Source organism: Pongo pygmaeus, chromosome 5 (assembly GCF_028885625.2).
Source record: "Pongo pygmaeus isolate AG05252 chromosome 5, NHGRI_mPonPyg2-v2.0_pri, whole genome shotgun sequence".
In the NCBI taxonomy this organism is placed as follows: Eukaryota; Metazoa; Chordata; class Mammalia; order Primates; family Hominidae; genus Pongo; species Pongo pygmaeus.
Window position 1 is genome coordinate 34,736,244 of NC_072378.2, and position 22,385 is coordinate 34,758,628.

General features: G+C 44.9%; 1 protein-coding gene across 3 annotated transcripts in view; it reads right to left on the reverse strand.

Moving 5' to 3' along the window:
- NUDT3 (nudix hydrolase 3) overlaps positions 1-20,573 on the reverse strand; it is a 112,891-nt gene extending 92,318 nt beyond the window's left edge. For all 3 annotated transcript variants that reach the window (XM_054490174.2, XM_063666137.1, XM_063666139.1), the window contains exon 1: positions 17,807-20,573. In XM_054490174.2, the coding sequence (XP_054346149.1) occupies positions 17,807-17,905 (99 nt within the window). In that variant the 5' untranslated portion in view covers positions 17,906-20,573. The remainder of the gene's footprint in view (positions 1-17,806) is intronic.
- Between the last annotated feature and the right edge of the window lie 1,812 nt (positions 20,574-22,385).

Here is a 22,385-nt window from a genome sequence, read left to right on the forward strand (position 1 = left end):
ATACTCATCCTTCAACACTCAGATCTAGTCCTTTCGCACTGTCTGACTTCTCAATCCAGCATTTGTCTACTCCTCCATTTCTAAAGCATTTGGAGAGGGTTCTTTTACAGCACTCATTTCACTGTATCATCATCATTTCTCGGCCAGTGTGATTCCTTCTGTGGTTCCTGCCTTCGTTACAGCACCAACTATGTTATCTGGGAGGCGCTTTACTTTCCTCATTCAAGTCTCGTAACAACTTCATGCATTAGGTATTATTTATTCCCATTTTACAAATAAAAAAACTGACTCTCAGTCAACTTTCTGATTCTTCTGACCTTATAACATGCTCTTGAATCAGTCCCCAATCTTGGGCCATCTCTACCATTCTCTTTCCCCTCTCCAGCGTCTATATGCAAAGGAATAAGGAAATATACGAAACTTAAACAATATAAATTCCATCTCCTTTTGAGCCCACTAGGTTATAAGTTACCAGAGTTCGGCTGGGCGCAGTGGCTCATGCCTGTAATCCCAGCACTTTGGCCGAGGCAGGTGGATCACCCGAGGTCAGGAGTTCGAGACCAGCCTGACCAACATGGTGAAACCCCATCTCTACTAAAAAATACAAAAATTAGCCAGGCATGACAGTGCTCACCCGGAATCCGAGCTACTCGGGAGGCTGAGGCAGGGGAATTGCTTGAAACCGGGAGGCGGAGGTTGCAGTGAGCTGAGATCGTGCCATTGCACTCCAGCCTGGGCGACAGAGTAAGACTCCGTGTCAAAAAAAAATTAAAAAATAAAAAATAAAAAAGTTACCAGAGTTCTAAAACAGTCTCTCCTGCTCACAGTTTATCCTCCGTGGAGTCTACATGCTGCTTTATACACAGAAGGCCCACAATTGTTTGTGAGGATAAATACCATTCAGCCTCCAAATGTACCCCCTTATAAAACTATCACTTCAATCCTGACCACACCACAGTAACTCTGCCAGACTTTTCCTTGCCTCTCAAATCACCAGATCAGTATATTGATTGGAAGAGTAAATACGGTGAACAACTCTCCTGCTCAGAATAGATCCATCTGAAAGGAGTTTTCTCGAATTCATGTCAATATAACTCAGACTCTTGGGTTTTTTCATTTATCCACCTTCCAATCTCCGAAGAAAATGTGCTTCTTTCCTAAAGCCTGATTTAATCAACCCAAATCCACACGTGCATCTTATCATCCTTCTAACAGTTTCATAAAGTCATCATTAAATCTGCTGCTACATCTCATCTTCATTATACTTGCTGGCTCTAGGTGTGACCTATCACCCATCACATCTTTGTGAAATGCTCTTCCACCTCCGCTTTTATGACAGTGCCTCTTTGAGTGCTATGATGCCCCAAGCTCAGGCCCTACCCTCAGCTTTGCTTTCTGTGTACTTTCTCTTGTGCTAACTTTCTATTCTCCCTCTCCAATGTCCCTGACACTCCACACTGTATCTATAGTCTTAACTTCTTACTCCCCTTCTAGTCCCACATCTCCAACTATCATCAGTTGAATTCAGTTCATCGCTTCAAATTCAACATGACAAAACCAAAGTTCCATCTTCTCTCCGAAACCAACCTCTCTTCTAAATTTCCATTTTTCCTGTCACCCAGGATCAAAATTTAAAAGTCATCTTCAACCATGAGCTCCTTCATCTTTTTTTTTTCTTTTTTTTGAGACAGCGTCTCACTCTGTCACCGAGGCTGGAGTGCAGTGGCACTATCATGCCACTTGACCTCCCAGGCTCAAGTGCAATGGCATCTACTGCAGCCTCAATCTCCCAGGGTCAAGTGATCCTCCCACCTCAGCCTCCTGAGTAACTGGGACTACAGGCATGCACCACCATGCCAGCTAATTTTTTTTTTATTTTTGTAGAGATGGGGTCTCCCTATGTTACTCAGGCTGGTCTTGAACTCCTGGCCTCAAGTGATTCTCCTGCTTCCGCCTCCCAAAGTGCTGGGATTACAGGCGTGAGCCACCATGCATGGCCTCCTTTATCTTTAACATATCATCTGTTACCAAACCTGTCCACCCTTTAATGACAGTGTCACTTAACGCAACACTTCATTCCATTCTGCTGCTACCATGGCTCTCACTTCCAGAATAGAACATCGTTCTCCCAATCATTCCCTCTGGTAGCCCCCATTGAGTTCACCCTGCATTCTACCCTCACACCAACCTTTCCACAACCCTTTGAAGGACAAATGTGGTTCCCCACTGTAGCATCAAACCCAAACTCCTCATTATCTCAAATCAAGGCTCTATACCCTTAAGCTCCCAGCCAGCTGACACCCCCTATCACTCCCCATCGATACCCTGCCACACCACTATCTGAGACCCAGGTTCATATGCTCAGAGTCTCTGGCATGCAACAAACTCATTCCCACCCTCAGTCATGCTGGGTCTCCTTCTTCTAACATACTCTTTCCCCTCCTTTCTACCTAAATCCTATCAACTTCTTAGAGCCCAAGATTGACTACTTCTGTATTTTGCATCCAAAATGAAGCACAGCCTTTCCTACATTTTTTCTAACTGCTCCATGTACTTTATGTCCCACTTCTTTAATTTTTCTGTCTGATCCCACCCAAGGCACATAATGCAGCCACTTGTTCAACTGTACTGAAATGCCTAATAGTAATTTAATTAATTCATCAATTTAGAAAAGCATTCTTCCTGGAGAGCAGTGGACATGTCCACAGTTTTAAAACCATCACCCAAGGCACATAATGCAGCCACTTGTTCAACTGTACTGAAATGCCTAATAGTAATTTAATTAATTCATCAATTCAGAAAAGCATTCTTCCTGGAAAGCAGTGGACATGTCCACAGTTTTAAAACCATCACTGCTCCGAGAATAGTGTTTTGCAAAAAGTGAAGCCTCAATAAATTCTTGTTAACCAAGACAGAACTTGGAGACTACAATATGTGTATTTTAAGAAGCATCGTACTGTTTTCATAAACTTGGATTTTAAAAATTCATTTTAAAAAATCTGGTCCTTGATACCCCCAACATTTAAAACATTAAAAATTCACATATTCTCAAATATTATTTAGGATAATTCTAAAAAGAGAATTTAAAAAGTGTGGAGAGGGCAGGGCACAGTGGCTCATGCCTGTAATCCCAGCACTTTGGGCAGCTGAGACGGACAGATCATTTGAGGCCAGGAGTTTGAGATCAGTCTGGCAAACACGGTGAAACCCGTTGCTACTGAAAATACAAAAATTAGCCGGGTGTGGTGGTGCACACCTGTAACTCCAGCTACTTGGGAGGCTGAGGCATGAGAATAGCTTGACCCTGGGAGGCAGAGATGGCAGTGAGCCAAGATCGCACCACTGCACTCCAGCCTGGGTGACAGAGGGAGACTCCGTCTCAAAAAAAAAAAAAAAAAAAAAAGGTGTGGAGAGAGCATGACTATGCTGATGAGCATTTTATAAAAACACTGGCGTTCAGGCTACTGTTAGTTACAGTGCTCTGATTTGCTCTAATTTGACTGAATTACTTTTTTGCCATTTAAAATCAATTTTACAAACTTCAGCATGAAGAAATTTTTACTACAAAAAGTGGAAAAATGGCCAGGTGCAGCGGCTCACATCTGTAATCCCAGCGCTTTGGGAGGTCTAGGCAGGAGGACTGCTAGATCCCAGGAGTTTGAGACTAGCCTGGGCAACATAGCGAGATGTCGTCTCTCCCACCCAAAAAAAAAAAAAAATAGCCAGATGAGGTGGCACATGTCTGTAGTCTCAGCTACTTGGGAAGCTGAGGTGGGAGAACTGCTTGCACCCAGGAGGATGAGGCTGCAGGGAGCCATGATCACATCACTGTACTCCAGCCTGGGAGACAGAGCAAGATCCTGACTTGGGGGGGAAAAAAGGAAAAATGTTAAAGCTTGCTTCATAAATAAAATGAAAAGCTCTCCCACACACAAAAAAACTTCTGACTCAACATGTATATGTTTCTTCTGGTGCACTGGATTAGTTGAGGAGGCTACCTTAAAAACTACCAAAGTGATATATTAGGCAAAGTTCTTGGTTGCAAGCAAAAGAAACAAAGCCTGGCTGTCTGAAGCCAAAAAGGAATTTATTGGAAAAAATATCAAATGCTCAGAATATTGGAGTGGCAAGGACTATAGGACCAGGCTTAGAAGATAGGCCCACACTATGAGCACTCCAGAGGTGGCAGCAAAAGCCACAGCCTGGGTCTATAGCACAAACATCTGGTCAGCACACAGTCACTGCCTTGCCCTACCCATCCCTTTGGCCTCCTCAGGCCTCCAACTGGTGGAGCCTTAGTCCTGCATCCACATGGCCACATCAGAGAAGAGAGCTAGGTGGAGCATGGGTCCCTCCTTCTCTCCAAGAAGGGCTTTCTCCAAAAAGAATGGTACTCTTCTAATTTTATGCCAGAAAAATCAACCAATCAATACACTCCGCATCCCTGCACCACAGCCACCCAAACTCTTCTCTAGTGGCACCATTGTGTATGCTTATTGCCTCTACCATCCCTGGCCTCTTCTGCCCAGTCTGGCCATAGCACACCCTCCTCCAAGTCCATGATCAAGTCCTATGCCAAGACCGTCTCAGTCATACATCTTTATCAAACCCAAGAAGAATTCACCTCCCCTCTCTTTCACCCACAGCAATGTAGTTCTAGTTTTCTTTTCATTAGCACAACAGCTCCATGATCTGTGTAGACTCATGGAAAATAGAAAAGTCCACCTATATCAATATTTGTTTAGTTTCCAATGTTTCAAAATAAAATTCAGATTTGCTAAATGTGTGACATAGTATAAAAGTATGGACTTTTTATACTTTTTATGACTTATTATAAAAGTAATCCATGGTGGGGTACAGTGGCTCACACCTGTAATCCCAGCACTTTGGGAGGCCAAGGTGGGCAGATCGCCTCAGGCCAGGAGTTTGAAACCAGCCTGGCCAACATGGTGAAATCCCATCTCCACTAAAAATACAAAAATTAGCTGGGCGTGGTGGCAGGTGCCTGTAATCCCAGCTACTTGGGTGATTACGAGTAGCTGGGTACTGAAGCAGTAGAATCGCTTGAACCTGGGAGGCAGAGGTTGCAGCGAGCCAAGATCACACCACTGCACTCCAGCCTGGGCGAGAGAGAGACTCCATTTCAAAAAAAAAAAAGTAATCCACAGAAGTTTTTTTGTAGAGAAAGGGTCTTGCTATGTTACCCAGGCTGGTCTCGAACTCCTGGCCTCAAGTGATCATCCCACCTTGTCCTCCCAGGGTGCTGGGATTACAGGCTTGAGACACTGCACTGGCCCAAAGATTGTATTTTAAAATCTAGGCCAGGCGCGGTGGTTCATGTTTGTAATCTCAGCACTTTGGGAGGCCAAGGTGGGCAGATCCCTTGGGGCCAGGAGTTCGAGATCAGCCTGGCCAACATGGTGAAACCCCATCTCTACTAAAAATACAAAAATTAGCTGGATGTGGTGGCACACGCCTGTGATCCCACCTACTTGAGAGATGGAGGCAGGAAAATCCCTTGAACCTGGGAGGCAGAGGTTGCAACGAGCCGAGATCGAGCCATTACACTCCAGCATGGACGACAAGAGTGAAACGCCATCTCAAAAAAAAAAAAAATAGCAAATACATATTAAAATAAATCAGTTTTCTTTCATGCAGTAAAGTACTAATTTTTATCTATTTATGTATTTATTTATTTATTTTTTTTTTAAGACAAAGTTTCGCTCTTGTTGCCCAGGCTGGAGTGCAGCGGCGCGATCTCGGCTCACTGCAACTTCTGCCTCCTGAGTAGCTGGGATTACAGGCACCCGCCACCACGCCCAGCTAATTTTTGTATATTTAGTAGAGACAGGGTTTCACCATGTTGACCAAGCTGGTCTTGAACTTCTGACCTCAGGTGATCCACCCTCCTCAGCCTCCCAAAGTGTTGGGATTATAGGCGCGAGCCACAGCGCCCAGCCCTGTTTATTTATTTTTTTTAAGAGAAAGGATCTTGCTCCATCACCCAGGTTGGAGTACAGTGGCACGACCATGGCTCACTGCAGCCTCAAACTCCTAAACTCAAGTAATTCTCCTGCCTCAGCCCCCCGAGTAGGTGAGATTATAGGCAAGAGTCACTGCAGCCAACTAAAGTACTAATTTTTAGTGGTATATAGTATTCATACCATGAAATGAAAAGTAGATGAAATCATGAAGGATTTTCCTGGTTGATTTCACTGTTAGTTACAGGGTTTAAAATGGATAGAATTCTCTGTTGAGATCTTTGTTTTCATGTCCTTGGGGATGAGAAAAAGGGTCATCACTCTCTCAGACACTGGATTGGGCCTCTTACTTTCTCTCTTTCTTCCAGCACAGATTAGGGGGCACAGGCAGGGAATAACAGCTTTCTTTATCCACAATACGTTGATACAAACAGGCTTCCAAAGGCTGCATATCTGGGCCTCTGACTTAGATGGCCCAGTGTCCTTCACCTAGGATATTCTTCAACTACCCATACTCAACCAAGCTGTTCAGGTCTAGCCTGCTCCATAAAGTCATCCCTGACACTCTAGCTCATCTTTCTTCACAGGCTTCTCCAATTCCTATAAACACCTCTCTCTATACTTCTCTATTTTACACTCCAAACTGCATCTTATTTTGCTTTTTAGACAGGGTCTTACTCTGTCACCCAGGATGAAGTGCAGTGGCACAACCATGACTTACTACAGCCTTGACCTCCCAGGCTCCAGTGATCCTCCCATCACAGCCTCCCAAGTAGCTAGGACCACAGGCGCACACCACCACACCAGGCTAATTTTTAAATTTTTTTATAGAGACGGCGGGGTCCCACTACATTGCTCAGCCTTGTCTCAAACTCTTGGGCTCAAGCGATCCTCCCCCTCGGCTTCCCAAAGTGCTAAGATTGCAGGTGTGAGCCACTGTACCTGGCCTAAATTGCATCTTGCCAGTAGACTGAAGCTCAGATTCTGTATTCTACACATTTTAAAACTCTTCAGTTTGAAGTATTCTTTACAGATACCACAATACAATTACTTTTGTAACCAAAAATAATAATTCCCTCTTGAAAAAAAAAATGACCCATACACCCTGGCAGAAGGATGATTGTGCCCAGCTAAAATAGTTGAACCTACAAAAAAAACTCCACAGAAATACAATTATTATATACAGAAACTCTCTGGATTGTTTTCCTAACTCATATTGGCAATAAAATCTAAAAGTTTTGTCTTACTATTATTAAAGGCAGACTACCCAAACTGCAAAGCCTCCTAGGAAGAAATCAATACCACAGTGATAGATGTAAAAGTCCTGAGTCAGGGCTCAGCACATTTGGTTAATGATGGCTGAATATAAGCCTAGCAATCAAATCATTTCTGCAAAGAGGAAGCAAATAAAAATATTAAATAATCGGCTGGGCACAGTGGCTCACGTTTGTAATCCCAGCACTTTGGGAGGCTGAGGCAGGTGGATCATGAGGTCAGGAGTTCAAGACCAGCCTGGCCAACATGGTGAAACCCCAGCTGTACTAAAAATACAAAAATTAGCCAGGCTTGGTGGTGGGCACCTATAACCCCAGCTACTCGGGAGGCTGAGACAGGAAAATCACTTGAACCCGGGAGACGGGGGTTGCAGCGAGCCGAGATCGCACCACTGCACTCCAGCCTGGGCGACAGAGCGAGACTATCTCAAAAAAAATAAAAAATAAAAAACAAATAAATAAGCAGGCCAGATGTGGTGGCTCGTGCACATAATCCCAACACTTCCCGAGGGCAAGGAGGGAGGATCACTTCAGCCAGGAGTTCCAGACCAGTCTGGGCAACAAAATGAAACCTCATCTCTACAAAAAATAAAAAAATATATATTAGGAGGGTGTGGTGGCACATGCCTGTAGTCCCAGCTACTCAGGAGGCTGAGGTGAGAGGATCACTTGCGCCCGGAAGGTTGGGGCTGCAGTGACCTATGATCACGCCCCTACACTCCAGCCTGGGTGGCAGACCCAGACCCTGTCTCAAAACACAAACAAACAAATTTCGAAGTATAAGCACAATGTAACTTCTCTTTTTTTGTTCGTTTTGTAACTTTTCTTAACGTATATTTTATTAGGATTCCTAAATATTCAAAGAAAAATCATGGTTAGGTATAATGGCTCACACCTGTAATCCCAGCACTTTGGAAGGTCAAGGCAGGAGGGCTGCTGCTTCAGCCCAGGAGTTTGAGACCAGCCTGAGCAACACAGCAAGACCCTGTCTCTACTAAAAATAAATTATCCAGGCATGGTGGTGCATGCCTGTAATCTTAGCTACACGGGAGGCTAAGGAAGGAGGATTGCTTGAGCTCAGGAGGTCAAGGCTGCAGTGAGCCATGACTGCATCACAGCACACCAGCCTGGATGACACAGCAAGACCCTGTCTCAAAAAAAAAAAAAAAAAAGGAAAGGCCGGGTGCGGTGGTTCTCGCCTGTAATCCTAGCACTTTGGGAGGCCGAGGAGGGTGGATCACAAGGTCAGGAGTTCGAGACCAGCCTGGCCAAGATGGTGAAACCCCTATCTCTACTAAAACTGCAAAAATTTGCCGGGTGTGGTGGCAGGCACCTGTAATCCCAGCTACGCGGGCGGCTGAGGCAGGAGAATCGTTTGAACCTGGGAGGCGGAGGTTGCAGTGAGCCAAGATGGCGCCATTGCACTCCAGCCTGGGCGACAGGGCAAGACTCAAAAAAAAAAAAAAGGAAAAAAGAAAAATCACAATCCTTTCTCCTTTTAAGAAAAGCATAAGCACTATGTCTGAGCTCATACTCATTTTTATTCATCATTGCTAAGCTGCTCTTACAAGACACATCAGAAATATGTTAAATAACCAAACCGAAGAAAGGATTTTCTAAGCAGTTCATAAAACTTCACTGTTTTATGAACAAAGAAATCAACTAATTGTATACAAAGAAAGTCTATTTAAGGAATCATTTCATTTTATGGTGGTTTTTTTTTTTTTGGAGCCAGGGTCTCTCTCACTCTGTTGCCCAGGCTGGAGTGCAGCGATGCAAACACAGCTCACCACATCCTAGACATCCTCAGCTCAAGCGATCCTCCCACGTAGGCCTCCCAAAATGCTGAACAGTCTTATTTATCCATGTATTCCCAAGGTCTTACACAGACACTCCAAAAATGTGTGCTGAAGAAATGAATAAACAATTGTATTCCTGAACAAGGGCCTTTCCATTCTGTACTAGGCTATGAAGATATAGATTGCTTCAGACACAGCACACAGTAGATGTGTAGCACTATTTTTATTGAGAAATGAGAAAGCAGAAGCGAAGAAGTAGGATTGGGGCAAGGACATTAAGAATGGAGACTGCAGTATGAATTCAGACCAGAATTCACACCTTGGGAAGGAGGCAAAAAATAACGTAATGGAAGAAATGACTTAACTGGTATTAGGCAAACAGAAGGGGAAGCAGGGGAAAAAACGCTTCCAGTAAAGATTTTGAGAAATGAGGAGCAGAAATGTCCAGTCATGACGGGATCAATGAACCCATCATGATCTTAGAGCAATGTAATATTGAACAGTGACCAAGATGTGTTACAAAAGGACTCCCTAACCACCTTGGGATCTGCTGGAAGCCCTTTGTCATGATTACTGCCTCTGGGATTGCTACCTGTGTCTTACTCCCTTCTCTAGAGCCTGCTGGAAGGTGCAGTCTGCAGAGACGTCAGTCCACCTGCTCCTCTGGGGCATTTTACAGACAAACAGGCCACCAGTCTCTGCTCACTGAAGAGCTCCAATGTAAATCATCTCTCCGTTCCAACCTGGTGAGCTGAAGGATCTGAGAAAATGTGAAGCAGCTCCCCTTTGCCAAGAGATATAGGGCTTCTAGTGGAAAAGTACAACAAACAAACCTAACAACTTAGGAACAGCTTCATCCTTTCTTTATTAAAACAGCTTTAAGGCACAGGGAAATCTAACTCACACAATCCTATTAGCAGTCATTTTTCTCCCTGGGTAAAAACAGACCCGTTAGGAGCAGCTTTAACTTTCCTAGGCACTGTGATGTCATTTGTTGTATGTTCTGTATCATTTGACCTTTCTAAGAGTACAAACCAGCCCATCCCCGTCTCTCACTTCTCCTCACAGAGGATCTAAAAAAGGAAAGGCTGGGGGAAGAGGGATAATCTCACTGGAAGTACTTTAGCAGGGTCAAAGTTGAATAATATGACAGATGAATATCATATTACCCAATTTTGGATAATAAAATCTTACTCAAGAAGTTACAGTCTTCCATACAGTTTATGATAAAGTACCAAGTAAAGGATACGGTTGATTAATAAATATAAATGTAGGTTGGGTGTGGTGTCTCATGCATGTAATCCTAGCACTTTGGGAGGCTGAGGTGGGAGGATCGCTTGAGCTCAGGAGTTCAAAACTAGCCTGAGTAACATAGTGAGACCCTGTCTCCACACACACACAAATTAGCTGGGCAAGGTGGCGTGCACTTGTACTTCCATCTACTTGGGAGGCTGAGGTGGGAGGATCACTTGAGCCTGGGAGGTGGAAGCTGCAGTGACCTGAGATTGCATTACTGCACTCCAGCCCGGTCAACAGAGCAAGACCCTGCCTCCAAAAAAAAAAAAAAAACTCAAAACAAGATCTTGGCCCTAAGAACAAAGATTAGCAGATAAATATACATTTATATATACATACTTTATATATTACTAATTATATATTATTTGCAAAGAGGAAGCAAATGAAAATATTAAATAATCAAACAAGCCAGATGTGATGGCTCATGCCTATAATCTCAACACTTTGGGAGGCCAAGTAGGGAGGATCACTTGAGCCAGGAGTTCCAGACCAGTATGGGAAACAAGAGACCTCATCTCTACAAAAAATAAAAAATATGGCCAGGCGCAGTGGCTCACGCCTGTAATCCCAGCACTTTGGGAGGCCGAGGCAGGGGGATCACCTGAGGTCGGGAGTTCGAGACCATATTACATATTATTAGCAAATAAATCTTTTATATGTATATAAACATGTAGTTATTTGCTAATGTTTGTAGGGCCAAGATCTTGTTTTGAATATGAGTCTACTGTTGAATTGTAAGTTGTCTTTCTTTCACATGCCACACCCATAATGAATGACCTATGTTTTCCAGTCCTAGTTTTTATAAAGAACAAAAACCTGAAAACATTCATGAAGTAATCTATGTGCAGAGTCCTTCTAGACTTTTAAGATCCCCTCTCCAGTCTTCTCAGTTTGTCCATATAAGTGAGCAGTAATTTTTTTTTTTTTTTTTGAGACAGACTCTTACTCTGTCACCTAAGCTGGAGTGCAGTGGCGTGCTGTTGGCTCACTACAACCTCTGTCTCCTGGGTTCAAGCAATTCTTGTGCCTCAGCCTCCCATGTAGCTGGGACTACAGGCTGCACAACACCGTGCCTGGCTAGTTTTGTATTTTCAGTAAAGAGGGGGTTCCACCATGTTGCCTAGGTTGGTCTCAAATTCCTGGGCTCGCGTGATCCGCCCACCTTGGTCTCCCAAAGTGCTGGGATTATAGGCGTGAGCCACCATGCTGAGCCTTGTTCTTTTCTGAACTCAAAGTTCACTGGTTAAGTTGCACAATTACAATAACAAGTACAACGAACATAAACAGATAAAGGAATAAAGGTAACTAATTGTAATCACACAATTTGGCAGCTGGGAGGCCACCTGGTTGGGGTACACCAGACCCAGCAGCCTGCTGTGTAACAGCCAAGCATTCAGTGTACCAAGCTGGTTAAAGTGGTGGTTGGTTAAGAAACTGTATATCAGGTTCAAACTACTGTAATAAATGCTAGTTACCACAAATACCCAATTTAAAGATGTTATCAACATACCAATAACAATCAGTACAACTTGTTAAGTGGGAGGTTTTTTTCTGTTAATTTTTGTTTGTCAACAAGAAGAGAAGCCAGAAAGAGAAAAGGTAATCATTTTCATCACGCTGTTTGGTCTGTTTGTTCTTCCATCTCTCCCATTAGACTCTAAGCTCCCTGCATGTCTGTCTCCTTCATAACAGTATCACAGAACTTGGCACTCAAGGAGTGTTCAATAAATTTGCTATGTTGACACATCCTAACCTGGATCAGAATTTCAGCCTCTCATTGCTGGTCTATAAATAGTTTTCTGGGGCTGTGGAAAAAAAACCCTAGAATGATAGGTTTGGCTACCCATGATCTATTACCTTCTAATACAGTCATGGACTATATAACATTTCAGTCAACTACAGACCACATATACAAGAGTAGTCCCAAGAGATTATAATGGAGTTGAGAAATTCCTATCCCATCATAGCTGTGGTGTCACAGCACAACGCATTACTCATGTGTTTATGGTGAGTACACAATCAAACCTACTGTGCTGCCGGTCACATAAAGTCTAGCACAGCTGAGCACGGTGGCTCATGCCTGTAATCCCAGCACTTAGGGAGGCTGAGGAGGCAGATTGCCTTAGTCCAGGAGTTCAAGACCAGCCTGGGCAACATGCCGAAACCCTATCTCTACAAAAAAATACAAAAATTAGCCAGGCATGGTGGCCTGTGCCTGGAGCCCCAGATACTTGTTGAGGTGGGAGGATCGCTTAAGCCCAGAAGGTCAAGGCTGCAGTGAGCTGTGATCACACCATTATACTCCAGCCTGGGCAAGAGTAAGACCCTGTCTCAAAAAAACAACAACAACAAAATGTAGCACATACAATTATGTGCAGTACATAATACTTGATAGTAAATGACTATTACTGGTTTCTGTATTTACTATACTGTACTTTTTATTGTTATGTTAGAGTGTATTCTACTTATTTTTTAAAAAAGTTAATTGTGAAACAGTCTCAGAAGAAGGGATTGTTATCATAGGAGATGACAGTTGCACGCCTGTTACTCTCCTGACGACCTCCCAGTGGGATAAGACGTGGAGGTGGAAGACAGTGATACTGATGATCCTGACCCTGTGTAGGCCTAGGTTAACGTGTGTTTGTGTCTTTGTTTTCAACCAAAGAAAAAGCTTAAAAAGTAAAATATGGGTAGGCAGAGGAACAAAAAGTAAAACAAATAATAAATAATATTTTTAAATAAAATTTCTAGAATAAAGATATAACGAAGAAAACATTAGCCAGGCATGGTGGCATACACCAGTTGTCCTAGCTGCTTGGGAGGCTGAGGTGGAAGGATCACTTGAGCCCAGGAATTCAAGACCAGCCTGGGCAACAGAGCAAGATCTCATCTCTTTTTTTTAAAAAAAAAAAAAAAGTGATTTTAGTATGATAGGAAAGAAAGAAAATATTTTTATATAGCTGTACAATGTGTTTTAAGCTAAGTATTACAAAAGAGTCAGAATGTTAAAAAAATGTAAAAGTTTATAAAGTAAAAAAATTATAGTAAGCTAAGGTTAATTATTGAAGAAAAATAATTTTTTGATTTAGTGCAACCTAAGCCGTACAGTGTTTCTAAAGTCTACAGTAGTGTACAGTAATGCCCTAGGCCTTCGCATTTACTCACCGCTCACTCACTGACGCACCCAGAGCAACTTCCAGTCATAATAAGTGCACTGGTCAGGTGAACCATTTTTTATTTTTTGTACCGTATTTTTCCTGTACTTTGCTTGTTTAGATATGTTTAGATACACAAATACTACTGCGTTACAACTGCCTATTTATTCAGTACAGTCACATGCTGTACAGTTTTGCAGCTTAGGAGCAATAGGCTATACCATAATAGCCTACATGTGCAGTAGGCTATACCAGCCAGGTATGTGTAAGTACATTCTATGATGTTCACACAACAACAAAATCACCTAACAATGCATTTTTCAGTACATTTATCCCCAATGTTGTGACACATGGTTGTATTTTCATCTCTTTTTCTTCACATTCCATGTATGCTTCTTGACATTGCTTAAATTTATAAATCCAGGTCCTGTTTATACTTATATTACTACTGTATTAATGCTAATAATATTCTGTAAACTATCTTAAGGCCATTAGTGCTCATTAAAATTTTTTTTTAATTAGGTTGAATGCCTTATTCGGTTGGAATTTTACAATCCCACAATGTGTGGCAGCTAATGCTTCTGGCACATCTACTGAGAACATAAAAGTTCTCCTGGAACTAACAAATTACTTCCCTTCCAACACAATTATATAATCTGAGAGTTGAAAAGCACCCTAGAGATTATTCTGTGGTCCAAAATCCCTCCCAATTAAGGAATCTCATCGAAAACTACTCAACTCTGTCCACAAGAAGGGATGCTAATCTTTAGATTCTCCATGACACAGCGCTGCAGCCATAGTAGGCTCTTTAATACATGCTTTTTGTTGTTTTTAATACATGTTTGTTGAACTGAACAAATCTAAAATGGACCTATTTCACTCATTTTATTTTTCTTCCCAGGCTTTAGCTGTAACACCCACTGAATCTGTAATTTAAAGCTTTGCATGATTCCTCGGCTCATTAACCAACGTTCAAAAAGAAATTCAATAAAGGAAACTCAATGCATTAAAGAAACTCATTTTAACAGTTTAAAATTTTAAGCTCCTGGCCTGGCAAACTGGCTCTTGCCTATAATCCCAGCATTTTGGGAGGCTAAGATGGGAGGATCTCTTGAGCCCAGGAGTTTGACAATAGCCTGGGCAACAAAGGGAGACCCCGTGATATGCTATGGCTCTGTGTCCCCACCCAAATCTCATCTCAATTTGTAATCACCACCTGTGGAGGGAGGGACCTGTAATCCCTCCCATGTGTTGAGTGAGGGAGGTAATTGGATCATGGGGAGTTTCTCCCATGCGGTTCTCATGCTAGTGAATGCTCACGAAATCCAATGGTTTTATAAGTGTTTGGGAGTTCCTCCTTCGCTTCTCTCTCTCCTGCTGCCTTGTGAAGAAGGTTCTTACTTCCCCTTTGCCTTCTGCCATGATTGTAAGTTTCCTGAGGCTTCCCCAGCCATGTATAACTGTGAGTCAATTAAACCTCTTTCTTTATAAATTACTCAGTCTCAGGTATTTCTTTATAACAGTGTGAAAATGGACTAATACACCCTGACTCTACATAAAATTTAAAAATCAACCAGGTGTGGTGGCTTGTGCATGTAGTCCCAGCTACTTGGGAGGCTGAGATGGGAGGATTGCTTGAGCACAGGAGGTTGAGGCTGCAGTGAGCCATGATCACACCACTACACTCCAACCTGGGTGACACAGTAAGACCCTGTCTCAAAATAAATAAATAAATAAAGGTCGGGCACGGTGGCTCACGCCTGTAATCCCAGCACTTTGGGAGGCCAACGCGGGTGGATCACGAGGTCAGGAGATTGAGATCATCCTGGCTAACACGGTGAAAACCCGTCTCTACTAAAAATACAAAAAATTAGCCAGACGTGGTCGCGGGCACCTGTAGTCCCAGCTGCTCGGGAGGCTGAGGCAGGAGAATGGCGTGAATCCGGGAGGCGGAGCTTGCAGTGAGCCGAGATGGTGCCACTGCACTCCACCATGGGCGACAGAGCAAGACTCTGTCTCAAAAAAAATACAGAAAACTAGCCAAGCATTATGGCAGGTGCCTGTAATCCCAGCTACTTGGGAGACTGAGGCAGGGAGAACAGCTTGAACTCGGGAGGTGGAGGTTGCAATGAGCCGAGATCACGCCACTGCACTCCAGTATGGGCGAAAGAGCGAGACTCCGTCTCAAAATAAATAAACAAATAAAAATAAATAAATAAATAAAATTTTAAAAATAAAAATGTAAGCTCCTAGAACCGCCTGAACCTGGGGAGCAGAAGTTGCAGTGAGCCAAGATCGGGCCACTGCACTCCAGCCTGGGCGACATAGCGAGAGTCTGTCTCAAAAAAAAAAAAAGAAAAAAAGTAAGCTCCTAGAAGGCAAGTCCTCTGCCTGGTCTGACTTGTAAGATGCTGTGAGGTAGCCTGAACAGACAAGTGAGCTTTCAACATTAATGTTGCTAATGTCAGTGCATAAAACATTTAACACAAAATGGAAAATTAAGCCTTTGCTAGTTTGCTTATGATCTATAGTTTTCAATTTATCAAAAATACATTTTCTATTTCTAGTATGATTTATTATTATTTTTTTAATTTAGAGATGGGAGTCTATGTTGGCCAGGTTGGTCTCGAACTCTTGGCCTCACCACCTCGGTCTCCCAAAGTGCTAGGATTACAGGCGTGAGCCACCGCGCCCGACCTGGTGTGATTTTTTAAAACAAACAGTCTTGCATCATTCGTACGACTAAATTATACTTATAATTGGGGTGCTCACAGATTTATGCATACTAGTGTAGTAAGACATGCTATTATGCTAATTAGTTTTCCCTTCAGTTAAGAGCCTGTGATCCCATCTGATTTCCCATAACATGATATGATAATGAAGAGAATAAAGCCTCTGGAGCAATAAGCACCACCAATCATTTTACTTTACTCAAATATGCATTCCAAAACAGTATATAATTTACAGCACGGCCCTGGTTAGCTATTACAATGCATCTGTTTTGGGGACTTTTACAATATATGGTAGGATACAAAGCATACGTTTCCAAATCTCCTTTCGTTCTGTTTTGCTGAAAGGGAGCACACATGGGATCCCTTAACAACACAATTCACTAATTTTCTTCAGGCAGTAATTCAAATTCCCACTTCCTCCTAAATACCTCTGGACAGCAACTCCTGGCAATCCATCTGTCTCTTTCGCCACAGCTTCTTTTCATAACTAACGGGTCAAGTTCCTTTCCCCATTTCGACACTATGCACTGTAGTGCGGCCCTGCCACCATAGCCCACTGCTGAATCCAATATAACATATTGGATTTCACTGTCCTTCATTGTTTCCAGTTTAACTGCCATTTTCCACCATGCACACAAGAGAAATGCATTCCCACAGGCATCTTATGAATTTCCAAAGCAGCTATTCTTTTGTGGATTTACAAAACATGTGCTTCTCTGAATTCCCTTCATCACCACAGAAACGGCTTTGGGAAGCCGAGATTTTTTTTTAAAGTACCCTACCTATTATAAAAAGAAACTGATTCTAAAACATTATTTTCCTAGCTAATTTAATCCTAAGGGTCTTCCCACAAGGCAGTGGAGGAACGTCAGGGCAAAAATGTTAAATACCGCTTTTGGTCTTCCCAATTAATATGAAACATTTTCAGTACACAAAGATTATTATATCAAATGTCCTTTCTTCTCAGACTACACCATAAAGGCTACCCAGCGCACTGTAAAATAAACAGCTGGCTGCGGCTTATGCACAACGCCCTAAATCTTCCGAAGACACCCCACCCCCACCCCTCGGCTTTGGGCTCACAGACATACAATCCCTCGGCAAACCCCAAACCTGCCAATGAAGTGCACTATTTCTCTGCCACAAAGGCCGGCCCGCGCCTCGTGCACGCCGGCCTCGGCACACATGTGCCTGGCTGACAACTGCGGAGCGGCCCTTCCAGGATCAAAGCCGTTGGCCTGGACCGAAAGCCGCACTCTTCCCAGCCCACTGCCTTCTCCCGCGGCCGCTCTCCCCGATAACAGGCGGCCGAACCGAAGCGCTCCGGCCGCAAGCCGACTACCCCCTCCGCCCGGCGCGTCCTGTGCAGCCGCACTCAAACCCGCTTCCCCTCAGCCCCAACGTCCTTTCTCCTTCCCCCTTTTTCGCCTCAGGAAATTCCGTCGGAACTTCATTCCGCCCGAGCGGGGCGGCCCTGGCACACCCTCCTCCAGCGGCCGCGCCCCTCGCGCCTCCACCCGAAGGGGCCGGAGACCCGGCGACCCCGGCCCGCCCAGCCTGCCATCTCACCTCCTCCTCGCTCTCACTGCGGAAACACAGGCATGCGGCCCGCTTCTTGTAGCCGTCGCCGTCGTAGGTGCGGGTCTGGTTCGACTTGAGCTTCATCATCCTCCGGGCCCGGGTGGGGGTGAGGTGCGGGTCGCGGGAGTCGAGGGGTGGGGAGCCCGCTCTGGACGGCCGCGTGCGCGCGCGCCCCCGGCTCGGCCAAGGGAAGCAGGGAGGGGGAGCTTCTCCGCTACACGGCTTCGCCGCTGACCCGCCGCGGCCGCCTCATTCCCCCCGGCCCAGGTCCCGCGCCGCTGCTGCCACCTTCACGGCTGCAGTCTCCGCTGCCGCCAGGGCCGCCGCCCCCTCTGCCGCCGCCACCCCCGACGACGACCGCGCCGCCATGTTGGGCGCGATGCGTCAGCGGCGTAAGGCCGCACCGGCCTGCGGGACGGCGGCGCGCTCGCAGCGCAGGCCGCGTTCGCGAATCGCGCCCTCCCAGTTCGCGCGGCGGAAACCAGCGTCTGAAAGGAGAGGGCCGCGCCACTCCGGGTGGCCGCTACGCCGGCAGCGTAGGCGTAGAACTGGTGGGGCGCGCGGAGGAAGCCGGGGGAGATAAGAACAGCGGCGCAGGACGCCTAGCGGCCGGAGCGGAGACCCAGCGGTCCAGCCGCGCAAGTCAGCGGATGGGGAAGCGGGGACTTGGCCAAGGTCACGCCGCGTCTCTGCGGCCGAGGATGAACCAAGGTCATGCCACCCGCCCCTGGGCCCTGCCGGTCGGTCTCGAAGGGGTTGAGGGGGAAGGTTTGGAGGAAAAAGTAGGATGTAGTTAAAGGCAACGGAAGCTGCAACCTGAGACACCTGGGATTTGGAACTGCAAGGAAACGGGGCGTGGGAGGCGTGTGCACTTTGCGTTGATAGCCTGAACCTCAGGATGTCTTAGGGGCTGGTGCATGTCGCCCATTACAAAGAACAAATATTTATTCTGCAATCTTTTATTCATGCTAAAGGCAATTGCTTCCTCTTATGGTAAACAAGAGGGCCAGAAAGGACGCGCGCGTGCGTGTGTATGTACACACATAATGTAAATCATAAAACATCATCGTTTCTGACAATAAATGAGGAGTGTGTATTGTGGATGTCAAACAGATTCTCCAGGAAAAGATGTATAGACAGAAGCCCTCCAGAAAGGAAAACTGGTGTATGACCTGTGAGTGTTCTCAGCAACCTAGCACAAACCAAGTACCATGCAGATGCCCTAAACGTACCAAAAATCCTGTTCAGTATCTGTCTGTGAATTGTTTAATACCCTTTTTGGTTTTTAAAATTTTTTTTGTTTAATTAAAAAAATTTTTTTTATTTAACATTTTGTTGCCCAGGCTGGTCCGGAATTCCTGGCCTCGAAGCTATCCACCCTCGGCCTCCCAAAGCACTGAAATTACTGGTGTGAGCCACCGTGGCCGGCTAATTCCCCTTTTTGAATTTGCTTGTATTTAGCATAGTCAAAAAGATCTGGATATGAAACCAAATACACCTTGGTTGTAACCTCAATTACATTTTTTTAATATTCACACCACCCGATTACATCATATTTTAACTTCTGCAAAATAGAGATGATAAACCTACTTGGCCCTGGCACATAGCAGGCACTCAGGGCACCCCAGATGCTATTAATAGTTTGTTTGCCTATTAAATTTTCCTCTCTGCAAGAAAAGAAAATTAGAGTTCAGTAAATGTTGAATGAATAGATAGAAGGAGGTTTTCTTTTGGTTTCTAATTCCTTACCCTGACTTTTTATGGGCATGTTTTTGTTTGTTTGGGGTTTTTTGTTTGATTGATTGTTTTTTGGAGACAGGGTCTTGCTGTGTCAATTAAGGTGGAGTGCAGTGACATAATCTCAGCCAGCTCAACTGCAGCCTAGACCTCCTGGGCTCAAGCGATTCTCCCACCCCAGCCTCCCAAGTAACTGGGACCACAGGCGCCTGTCATGCAGCCTGGAGCACTACCACATCCAGCCAACTTTTGTATTTTTTTGTAGAGACAGGGTTTTACCATGTTGCCCAGGCTGGCCTCGAACTCCTGGGCTCAAGCAGTCCTTCTGCCTCAGCTTCCCAAAGTACTGGGGTTACAGGCATGAGCCACTGCTCCCAGCCTATGGGCATGTTTAGTTTCAAGAGCCCACAAGATTACTCCCAGATCCCTTGACTGAGTAATAATTACTTTGTCTTTGTTCAGGGAGCATTAACCAAGGGATTCTGTCCTTTCCTTGAAGATAATGGGTAAGTAGTACATTTAAATTTGTTTAAAAAAAATTATACTTGGCCAGACGCAGTGGCTCAAGCCAGTAATCCCAGCACTCTGGGAGGCCAAGGCAGGCAGATCATCTGAGGTCAGGAGTTCGAGAACAGCCTGACCAACACGGTGAAACCCTGTGTCTACTAAAAATACAAAAATTAGCTGGGCGTGGTGGCACATTCCTGTAATCCCGGCTACTCGGAAGGCTGAGGCAGGAGAATCGGTTGAACCTGGGAGGCAGAGGTTGCAGTGGGCCAAGAACACGTCATTGTACTCCAGCCTGGGCAACAGAGCGAAACTCCGTCTCAAAAAAAATAAAAAATTATACTTAACATTATTCCTCTTAAATATGTCTCCAGAAGTCCTACAAGAAGCTTGGTGGTAGATGCCTGTAAGTCCCAGCTACTCAGGAGGCTGAGACAGGGTGATCACTTGAGTCCAGGAGTTCAAAGCTACAGTGAGCTATGATCATGCCACTACTGCACTCCAGCCTGGGTGTCTTAAAAAAAAAAAAAAAAAGTCCCATAAGAAAACACTAATAGGTTATTTATTCATTTTACTAAGCCAGAAACCTGGAGGCATTTTTTGTTTGTTTGTTTTGAGACAGAGTCTCACTCTGTCACCCAGACTAGAGTGCAGTGCAGTGGCACAACCTTGGCTCACTACAACCTCCACCTCCCAGGTTCGAGCAATTCTCCTGCCTCAGCCTGCCCAGTAACTGGGATTACAGGTGTGCGCCACGACGCCTGGCTAATTTTTGTATTTTTTTAGTAGACACGGGTTTTTACCATGTTGGCCAGGCTGGTCTTAAACACCTGAGCTCAGATGATCCACCTGCCTCAGCCTCCCAAAGTGCTCAGTGTGAGCCACCACGCCCAGCCAACTGGGAGGCATTGTTGACACCATCCAGTTTCTTACCCACTATCCAGTTGATAATAAACTTCACTGCTTCTGCTCTCTCAACATCCTTGGGCCCAGCCCTTTCCTGCCTTGCCCTCTGTCATTACTTCGTTGGGACTCTTCCCTCTGAACTGTGGCCTTACATCTGGTCGTCTTGGCTCCTGTCCAGCCTGCCTCAGTCCCATGCACCCACTGCAGCAAGAGAAATCCTTCCCAAATGCAAATCTGATTAGGTCAAGCCCCTGATTAAAACACTACAGTTGTTCCTCAGTGCTTTGAAGACAAAAATTAAAACCCTACCAGGAAATACAATTTCCTGCAGGAATTAGGTCCCTGCCGACCTCACCCCTCCCTTCATTTCCTATATTCTAGGCGTTCAGAACTACCTACGGTTTCTTGAACCTCTAGAGAACCTTCCATGTATGCTTTTTCTAGTGTCAAGAAGGCTTTTCTTCCAAGACCATCCCATACTCCATTGTCCTATCCCTTCCTTTCACCCAGAGAGAGGCCAAATCATATTTATCCTTCAAAACTCAAAAGTCACCTCCTCTGGAAAGCTCTCCCTGACTACCTCTGTTCATCCTAGTGGTCTGGGTTTGTCCTGATTAATCATATAGTTTTTGTCTTTTTCCTTGAGACAACGTCTCTCTGTTACCCAGGCTGGAGTGCAGTGGTGCAATTACCGCTCACTGCAGCTTCAACCCCCCGTCCCCCACCAGGCTCAAATGATCCTCCCACCTCACCCTCTCCAGTGGCTGGGACTACAGGTGCACATTACGATACCCACCTAGTTCTTAAATTTTTTCATAGAGACAAGATTTCACTATGTTGTCCAGCTGGTCTCGAGCTCCTGGGCTCAATCTCTCTGCCCACCTCAGCCTTCCATACTGCTGGGATTACAGGCATGAGCCACCGTGACTGGCCTTATCATACTATTTGTAACAACATTGTCATTGTTTTCTTGATAATCTCCCCTACACCTGTCAAACTTCTTGAAGGCAGAGTCTGTGACTCACTTATCCTTGCTTAGTTCACCCAGCAGTTATCCCAGGGCCTAGCATAAAACAAATGAAAAAATGTTTTGTTAAAGAACAGATATTGGCTTGGTGCAGTGGCTCACGCCTGTAATCCCAACTCTTTGGGAGTCCGAGGCAGGAAGATTGCTTGAGGCCAGGAGTTCAAGACCACCCTGGCCAACATAGTGAGACTCCCATCTCAATTAAAAAAAAAAAAGGCCGGGTGCAGTGGCTCGTGCCTGTAATCCCAGCACTTTGGGAGGCCAAGGCAGGCAGATCATGAGGTCAGGAGATCGAGATCATCCTGGCTAACATGGTGAAACCCTGTCTGTACTAAAAATACAAAAAATTAGCTGGGCGTGGTGGCACACACCTGTAGTCCCAGCTACTCC